We start from the raw sequence: 10,180 nt of genomic DNA on the forward strand, positions 1-10,180 counted from the left end.
AAGACTGAATGCGCTTCAGCATAGATGGCCACTGCAAAATTGTACATTGGCTCCTGGCCGGCCTGAGCCAGGGCCAGGGCCAAGGCAGCGGGGGCCATTCCCTCACTGTTTCCAGGATGGCTTCGTGGGCCACATGAAACCACTTCGCAGGCCACATCCGGCCCCCGGGCCTTGTGTTTGACATGTCTGGTTTACAGAGTCAGCATTGTGGGAAGAATCCAGAAAAAGAAATATTTTGGGAAATATTAAAAAGGCAGAATATATTTCTCCAAAGGAATAATGGAGAAGATCTTTAAAAGGCAGAAACTTCTCCCTCTCCCCAGCCAAAAAACTCAGCAGAAACCAGCTTTTAGAAATGCAGATGTAATAATCCATTCAGGAAGGTTGGGGCCAGGAAGCTAGAAGCTATGAGATTAGGAAGACAAAGACCTCTAAAATCTACATATCCCACCCAAACTCTAAAAGACATGACCTTTGGGGACATAATAGGATTAATCCACCAATATCAAAAGAGCACACTCAGACTCAGGTGAAAGTACATGACACAGGAAATACAAAGCCTCAAGCAGGAACAGGAAACAACCTCAGGAGCCCCAGAAGGTATAAAAACCCACCACTCCCAGCAACATGTGGTCAGATGCTTCAGAGCCTCATGTCTTGTGGGTCTGCTTTTCAATAAACTCCAACCTTCTTTCTAAAGCATTTTGTTTATTTCCAGTTGGACTGGATCCTGATGATTTCTTTCAACAGCATATTGTCTCCAACAATCTGGCTCCTCATTTTACCGATCTCAGAAGGATGGAAGGCTGAGTCAACCTTGAACCAGTCAGGATTGAACTCCAGGCAGTCGGCAGAATTAGCCTGCAATACTGCATTCTAACCACTGCGCCACCATGGCTCATAACCGTAATAATCAGAGACACTGAAGTTTGAATATCTTTTATTAATGAATTGAACTGAATACTTTATTTGACCATGTGTGATTAGATACACAAGGAATTTGTCTGTGGTACAAAAGCACTCAGTGTACTTGCAAGGCAACAGAGAAAATAATAATAGTAGTAAATACCATTTGCCTGCAAGCAAGAACTGGTGGGACCATAAAATAAAGAAAATAATAGAAAATGAAGAAGCTAAAGTGCTCTGGGACTTTAGAATTCAAACAGATGGGCATCTGCCACATAACACGCCAGATTTAACAACTATCAATAAAAAAGACAAAAAAATCTGGATAGTGGATGTGGCAGTATCTGTAGATAGCAGAATAGAAGAGAAGGAACTTGAAAAGAGAAGAAAATACAACTAGAGGTAGAACAACTTTGGCAAAACAAAGCAAGGGTAGTTACAGATGTCTTGGGAGCAATCCCAAAATAAGTGGAGCACCACTTGAACACCCTCGACATTGACAAATTCACCATCAGTCAATTGCAAAAGGCAGCTTTACTCAGAATAACTTACATTCTGCAACAATATCTCTAACACCATAAAACATCAACATCTGCCTGTCCCAGGTTTTTGGGAAGGACTTGATAGGTGGATAAAAATGACAAATCCAGACTGAACATCTGGCTGATTGTGCAATGGACCATAATAATAATACCAATAAAAGGAAAAAGTAAAGAAGGTAATAAATATTACTACTACTACTAATAATAATACTAAGCCATGCTTTATAAGTTGATATACATACACATTAGACAGAACTGTGAGAATTAGGTGTTTAGCAGAGTGATGCTATGATCTAGAAGATATTTATCATCTGTGGAAATTACTAGAATCTGTTCTTATAAAAATGTCCCTGGGCCTCCAGACAAAATTATGAAACTTCCTTGAAGTATAATTTGAACTGGAAAGAAGCCTTAAAGGGAGTTTCAAGAAGCTGTTCTAAAGATTTTTGGATATGGGAAGCAATAATTGGATGGGCTGCAGACACACCATTTTGCTGCTGGACTACACATCCCTTCTGGTTTGTGAGGTAATTTAATAGAAACTTATTACTGTGTTATCCTGAAGTCACTTAGGAAACTGCAGGACAGGTTCAAATTTCTCCCTAGGGAAAAATGGGGCTGCTATAACTATACATAATAACAGGAATTTATGCTGAGGCCATATTACAAAGTGTAATGATCCCTCTGGCCATATTCTGTCTCTGACATATGCAGAAATAGGATAGGGAAGGGAGGGATTGGATAGTTGTTATAAAATGGCTTACTGAATTTGTAGCTAAATCTAGCCTACTTTCTTGACCTTTATCCTCAATATAACCTAAGTCTTTTGACCATAATGAATATGAAATATATTTTATCAAAAATATATAGAATTTTTCCTGCAATGTTGATCCCATTTTTCACACCCAAGCTAGAAATGTTAGTAATGCATGGTGAAAGGCATCACAAATTAATGTTGAAAAGTTCACCTTCACAAATGGCCCAACTTTGATTTAGGATTAATTTCTGAAGCACCAACTAGAATAAATTGTAAATAAATGTATTACATTTAATAAATGTAAGTTACCTAACTCTGAGAAATTTCTGAGCTTTTTTCTTCGGTTGCATTCAGCAAACCGAAGCATTTAAGAGGCCTTGGACATAGGGTTAAATGATAGCTCATTATCCGTACACATGCCATAATTATGCTCTTAAGTGAGAAGCAGGTGTTTGCTTTAATAACATAATGTTAGCTAGCAGGCTTATGCCAAAAGCATGCTTGTTACTCTGTAATAAGAGCTAAAGCAGATGAGACACATGAAATGCATTTTTGCATGTCTCATATATAATAATGCAAATAATTTGATATATGTGAAAACTGTATTACAAAACAGAAGACAGAGAAGAAGGAGAAAGAGACAAAAGAAATGACAGAGGGATCCAATCTAGAGCAAAATTCCAGTGAGTAATATTCTACGGTAGTAGAACTACTAGATTAGGATCAAGAGAGCCAGATTCAAATTTAGCCAAAGCCATGGAAGCTCACTGACTGAGACCGTCGGTATTTTTTAGCACAAATTATATCACGGGATAGTTGTGGAGGGGGAAATGGAGAAGAAGATGATATGTATGTATGTATGTATGTATGTATGTATGTATGTATGTATGTATATATGGTTTCTGAGGTTTTCGCGGGTGTTTGTATGTAGGTCTTTGGTTATTCGGGTTTTCTCCCGAGTAAAATTGGAAGTGTCTTGGTGACGTTTCGACGAAGTCCCATTCGTCATCTTCAGGCTGGTGTCTTCAGCTTCGTGCTTCTAGGAGTAATCCTAGAAGCACGAAGCTGAAGACACCTAGAAGCACGAAGCTGAAGACACCAGCCTGAAGATGACGAATGGGACTTCATCGAAACGTCGCCAAGACACTTCCAATTTTACGCGGGAGAAAACCTGAATAACCAAAGACCTACATATATCCAAATTTTATATATATATATATATATATATATATATATATTATATATATATATATATATATATATATATATATAAGTTTATAATATATGATACAATGGAAATACAAAAGTAAATAGTGGAAAAGATGGGGAAGGGACAAGGGAGTAGAGAAGTGAGGTAAGGGAGAAAAAAAAGGGGGGGGGAAGGCATTGACTTCCGACTTCCTTTGGTCGCAATAGAGTCTCAACCTTCGGTTCTTGAAGGAAAGGCAAGATCAAAATCTGTCCAATTAAAAAAAAAATCCTTGCTTCAAGTCAAAGTTGGAACTTTGGACTCTATGGAATTTGGAACTTACCATGGAACCTACATTTCTATCCCCTCTTCTCTTTCAGAGTAAGAAGACCACCACAAAGGAGTAAGGAAAGAACTAGTGTGGCACAGAGATTTCAGGTGGGTTGGGCCAGGAGATTTTGGTCCACCGTCAGCCATGGAAGCCTAGTGTGTGACTTTAGGCCAGTCAGACCCTCGGTAGAAACTACCTCACAGACTTGTTGTGGGGGTAAAGAGGTGATATAAACTCGTACCAAATAAAAATACTAAAAAGTACCATACTAAGAAATAGTAAACTAAAGAAATTAAAGGCATGAGTTGAGAAAAGGAAATATTGCTAAAGCAAGTTTATTCCAACATTATTCACAATACTTCTCCATGCCTTTCTGCAAACTATTCTTCTTCCCACCATGTTCATTTGCTACATTGTACATTACCTAAACTGCTCATCTCTTATTTTTTCAGAATTTCATCATCTAACTTTATTCTCAATCATTCCCTTCTTTTCAACCCATTCCTCTATTATTATTTTTTTGTATTTAGTTTTTTTTCATTCACTGTATACAAACAAAACACCTCAACATACTTTTCCCTGCTGGTCTTTCTTTTTGTATTCAGTCCACAAATTTTGAGCCTATTTCTTCTTGTTTACCATACACACTTAAGTTCCTCTTCCCTTCAATTCTAATATAAAAGCATTCTTTTCCCTGACATACCCAAATCTCATTTACGTGTAACAAATTGGAAAAAAGGACTCTTTTATACACAGCCCTTTTCACCTCTTTGACAAACATTCATTACTCACAACAGATTACATATGACCCTTGTACTGTTCTAACAGCATTTACCAATATTGAATTTTTTCCATCCATTTTGCCATCTTTAGTAAACACAATACCAAGATTCAGTTTGTCTACTTGCTCTAATTTTCACCGTTTATATTTAACATGTACACTAATCGTTCACTCCTTTTCCTTGCCAAATGCAACTACATTGCTCTTTGATGCATTAATTTTCAGATCTAATATTCACCACAAATCATTCAGGTTCTCAGTCAACAAAAAAGCATTATTTTAATTAAAAAAAATACATGTGCAGTTCTCAACCAATAATCTACTAATGTAACTACAAGCATAGCATAAATTTTGCTTAATTACTTTGCCATATGCATGGATTAATGATATTAATTGATGATGATTAATAATTAATCATTCATTATATTTATAAGACCCCAATTAAAAAAGACTCAAGATGGCATGCACAGTTAAAAATATTATAAGAACATAAAACCAAGTAGAGTTTGGGGGAGATAAACAAAATGTCAACCATCCATCATTAATTATCATCAAAATAGATTCCATTGTACATTCTGTTCATAATCAAAACTACACTATCACTTTCCTATAGGTATTAATCAATTACATTCCATTAAATCAGACAATCTTTATTAGGGTCTGTACTACTCTTCCTGTTTCCCCTCATTTTAACACATTTGGCCACATGTCTATTTTTCTTTCATTTCATTTATACACATATGCTTTTTATCATTTATGCCCCTTATACTCCAAATCTCAATCTTTTACACACTGTGATCACTTCCAGATGGGCCCATAGATGATCTGTGCCACTGATCATTTCTTTGTTCAAGCAAAACATAATGTTTTAATAAGCTGGACTAAGTGCAGACTAAGTTATCAACCCTAACTATACCCATAACACATGCAATGTTTCCTATTAACAGTATGAACAGTACAGGTCAGTTTTGTACATTCTGGCCAGTATGCCACGTGCAATTTTACCCCAAGTATGTTCATGCAAGCTAGAGTCTTTAACCTAGAGGGTATCTTACAAGTCAAGATACTGTTGCCCAGATCCAAATCAACTTGGAGATATATTCAATAGATTAACAGACTCAAATATCACGGAATCATCTTCTAAGATGATGATCACCTAAAAGATGATTCTTTACACTATGTTTCATGGAAGCCTAGCATGTTTCATGAAACACAGTTCTGTGATTGACTAAGGGGGGGGGGAAATATCATTTGAAGACAGCCAATTTTCCATCATTAGAGTTTGCCTCTTGATCATCAGCTTTGGGATTTATTTATTTATTTACTCATAGGTTTTACTGACCTAAAGGATATTCCCAAGAAGTTTGTAAGATGGTGCATGGTAGTCATAGCAATGTAACACAATTTTGATTGCTGTATGTTCTGGAGACAAACTCTGCGGAATGTGGATCAAGAAATATAGCTACAGAAAGTGTGGAGATTTGTAAAGATTCAGCTCCCCATGATATTTTAACAGCTGTATGTCCACTAAATTCATGATTTAAAATATGTCTGCGTCTTCTTCTCTTTCACGTGCTCCTTCTTTCTGCCTCTTTCCATTATCTAATCAAAGGGCTTCTCTTCTCCATCCAGTTCCTCTCCATTACTCCAGCTTGTTCTTCATTCCATTATATGTACCGCAAATCCCTGCCATGCATACACATCTGTGGGTGTGCACACACATATACACACACATCTTCATCAAGATTTTTTTTAATAGATTTATTCCTAGCCTCTTTTTGATTCTTTACCATAGTGACCAGCTTTGGTTGCCAAGGAAACAAATATTCTCCCAGAGTGCCCCTCCCCAATCTTGAGCAGACAAAGCCCCTATTCCACCTCCCCACCATGCCGTCTGCCTCCCCTTCCTCCTCTACCTGCAGCCAATATTGCAGCCAAAAAGAAAAGAGCAGAAATAGATTTACACAGGGCAACCAACTCTCATTGCTCCTCTTCCCCAGCCCTTACCCTCAGCATCCGCCATAAGCAGTAAACACAGAAATAGCTTTCCTACCAAGCATTTGGCTACAGGGACCTGCATTTCCTGGAACATACCTCAGCAAGAGTTTCTTCTTCTAGGGCAGGGGTAGGCAACCTTGGCTCTTTTATGACTCGTGGACTTCAACTCCCAGAATTTCTGAGCCGGCTGGCTCAGGAATTCTGGGAGTTGAAGTCCACGAGTCATAAAAGAGCCAAGGTTGCCTATCTCTGTTCTAGGGAGTCCATCTATGACACAACCTTCAGGGGATGCTCCTGCTAACCCAAGCTTGTGTCATCTATACAGACTGCTACAAAACCAATTCCTCTAAAACAGAAGACATCTTAAGACAAAATGTGGACTACAGAAGGTATGGATTGTTTCACCGGTGTTCACTCTAAGCAACATGAATCAATATGCTGCTAACATTACAATTTTTGTAATATAATTTTCAGTATTAAATATGGCACCTGGATAGGATTAAACATTTTGAAGCCACCACCCCCCCCTGTGAGTTTCAATCAACATCAGCTGTAGTGATATGGATACAATGATACCCATTATAATGGCATTTAGGAAACTACATTAGTGAAATGAATACTACCTAGAACTCACTAATGTCCACATTGATATCATGTATAGTTTTTAGTAATTCTGGATTTTATTATTTACTATTATTTAACAAATAGCCTTCCTTGCCTTCCATGGAGAAAATAATACAATAAAGAAGCATGTTTATTATTAGAAAAATAACTAAGGGACAGGGAGGAAGAGTTTGAGTAGGAAAATGGTCATAGATAAATGAATTAACTAGTTCATCAAAACTATACCTTTGCTGCTGAATTCTGCAATGTCCACAATCTAATTTTAGTTTAGTTTGGTTTTTTTGGGTTCTTTTTAACCCAGGGTAAAGCTATACATTACGATTATGATTTACAATATCCTGGTTCATGTTTCCAGAAAAACTAACAAAAATTGTGTCAAATCTGTACTTGATCAAAAGAATAATTGGAAAATTAGCAGCCAAGAATAAAAAATACCAAGATGTGTTGGGACAGGAGATGCCAGGCATTATCTTTTTCCTAAAAAGAAGGGGTGCTACTTCTATAATCTACTCTGTTCTATTCTATAACCAGGAATGAAACAAACATAATCCTGTGATGTTTTTCTTGTAATTCTCCCTGATTCAACTAAACTGAGCCTCTTTTTTAGTCTTCCTTTGCCTCATTCCCCTATTCCAAAACAATCGATTTATTTTATTGAAGGTATTAAAATGGATTACGCACAGAACCTGTTACACTTTTCTAATTTGCAATTCCACATTGCCATATATTCTTTAGTAAGAATGAACTTATGGAAAATTTTAGCAGAAATGAATCACTGGTGCAGATTGATGAAAATTGGTTCTAGGTCACGCCACATGAATTCATAAGAATTCATAAAAAATGAATTCTTTTCATACTAAATTCTCAGCAAATCATTTTAAAAACACATGAAAAATATGTGTACATCATACAGTGTTAGTATGTGTTTATTTCAATTCATTTGTTTTTTCTATACAACTTACCAAATATAGAGATTTTGTTTTACATTACCCTTAATAAATATTTGTCTAAGCGACATAACATAATAAGCACATTTTCTATACTAAAAGTACATTAGCTCTAACATTTATTTTAAATGTAACTTTCTGGACTGTTTTCACTACAATCAATCATACTCGGTGGATTATATCGGGTGACGTTTTGACATGAACAGTTGGTTGATCAAAAATAGTTTTAGTCCCACTAATATCTTGAGGCTGCTAAATAGAAAGCAGAATCCAACCTAATTCAGGACAAATTACAGTGTGGAATTTAGGGGTCTGGTGTCCTGCAATTATTCAGAGAAGATAATTCCGGGAAAATTCCACTGGTCATCAGATGGTTTGATGGAGTTTTGGTTAAGAGACCTGAAAAGCACTTGGGGAAAGTCACTGCTGAATGAGTGAACCCTTGAGGATAGTGAATAGCATGGAAGAGGGGATTTTTTTAAAACCATTCTTGATAGAGGGAATTAACACCAGGGTGAGAAACTGCTACACATGCTGGGTAATGGGTGAGTTAACTCAACAACAGATGCCTTTATATTCCTTCTGGAAAAAATACTTCTGCAATTTATAAATTACACATTTCCCACTAGACTTGTAAAACAGAAGTAGTACACATGGAACCCCTATATCTAGCAAATGTCTTGCAGGATTTTTAAAAATATTTCTCAAATTCTAATCTATACTGAACCCTAAAACTATCTTGATTAGCAGCATAGGATAAAAGTCCAAACAAGGCCATCTTTCAGGATAACATTCTTTTGTGGACCACAATTGACCTCCTAGCATAAGATGTTCTGAGCTTTACTCTTAGCCCCTTGAATCTTCTGCTGTAAGAAAGCATTTATAGCAACAACAGCTGATTTCGTGCCTTCTAGAAGTTTTGGGTGACAACTTCAACAATTCTTTCAAACTAGCCATCCTGCATAAAACCTATGGCAATTAGTCTTACATCTGAACAGCACCCAGCTGCCTTTTCTTAGAGTTGGATACTGTCCAAAGATCATAGGAGTTGTGGTTACCTAGACCGTGTTGCTGGGAAAGGCTGAGATAGGCTGTTGGGTCAATAGAAGCAACTCTTCTATTTTCTCACAGATGAAGGCAAATATTCTATTTCTGTTTTCTCTTTCCAAGTTTGACATCTCCATCTTTCAGCATTCTAATCCCTCTTACTTACTAATAAATAACAAGCATAAATTAATTATAAAAGTCATTCTGAGCAATAAAAATGCCTTGAAGGAAATGATTACAATGATTCCAGGTAGAATGTCAACACTGGGATTTATCAAAGAACTAAGACAACAGCTTCCAAAGACTGCTAAGCAGCTCCCTAAGTGGGATCTGTCTTGCTGATTTTTCCCCAAATCAATACTTACCAGTGTAGCCTTCTTGGCACTCACAGGTATATCCTCCTTCACGGCTTTGGCAATGCCCATTATTTCCACATGGATTAGAGTAGCAAAGATCAATCTCAGTTTCACAATAATCACCAGTAAAACCCAGTGGGCAACGGCAACGCAAACCATTGACAGGATGGATAGGGCGGAAAAGAATAGTGTCGGAGGAAATGAAGGGTGCTGAGCTGTCAAACTTCAACACTGAGACACAGCGCATATAATTCTCACAGGGTTCCCGCAAACAAATATTATCATCAAAAGGCAAGACCCTCTGCTCTGAAATAGCAGTCAAAAGTGTCCGGTTGAGGTACAGTCGTTCTTGGAGATCTTCTGAAGGAATATAATGGCTCCCATGAATTCTATCAGGCAATTGCACTGACAGACTAACATTCAGGATTTGGGCAGCCTGAACATCTGTGTCATTTTGGATGTTGAAAAGGACAACATGATCACGGGGAGCAGATAGCACAGTTGCTACTCCTTCAAGAAAGAGAGCCAGCAGTGGTGAAAGGAAGCGTTCTTGGGACATGTTCTCCAGCCGCAAAGTGATACTGTTGGTCAGCATCTCATCTGTGATAATGGTCACCTGCAGCATGCATTGGGCAGCAACACTGTGGATCCCATCTATAGAAAACAGGAGAGAGAATAATTAGTTTCAATCTGCACTGAAGG

General features: G+C 37.4%; 1 protein-coding gene across 1 annotated transcript in view; it reads right to left on the reverse strand.

Moving 5' to 3' along the window:
- Window positions 1-10,148, reverse strand: part of CELSR2 (cadherin EGF LAG seven-pass G-type receptor 2) — a gene marked incomplete at its 5' end in the record, with an annotated part of 68,370 nt that extends 58,222 nt beyond the window's left edge. The window contains one exon of the mRNA XM_029287250.1: window positions 9,488-10,148. Within this exon, the coding sequence (XP_029143083.1) occupies window positions 9,488-10,148 (661 nt within the window). The remainder of the gene's footprint in view (window positions 1-9,487) is intronic.
- Between the last annotated feature and the right edge of the window lie 32 nt (window positions 10,149-10,180).

This window comes from Protobothrops mucrosquamatus, unplaced genomic scaffold (assembly GCF_001527695.2).
Source record: "Protobothrops mucrosquamatus isolate PMUCROS unplaced genomic scaffold, P.Mucros_1.0 scaffold_270, whole genome shotgun sequence".
Lineage (NCBI taxonomy): Eukaryota > Metazoa > Chordata > Lepidosauria > Squamata > Viperidae > Protobothrops > Protobothrops mucrosquamatus.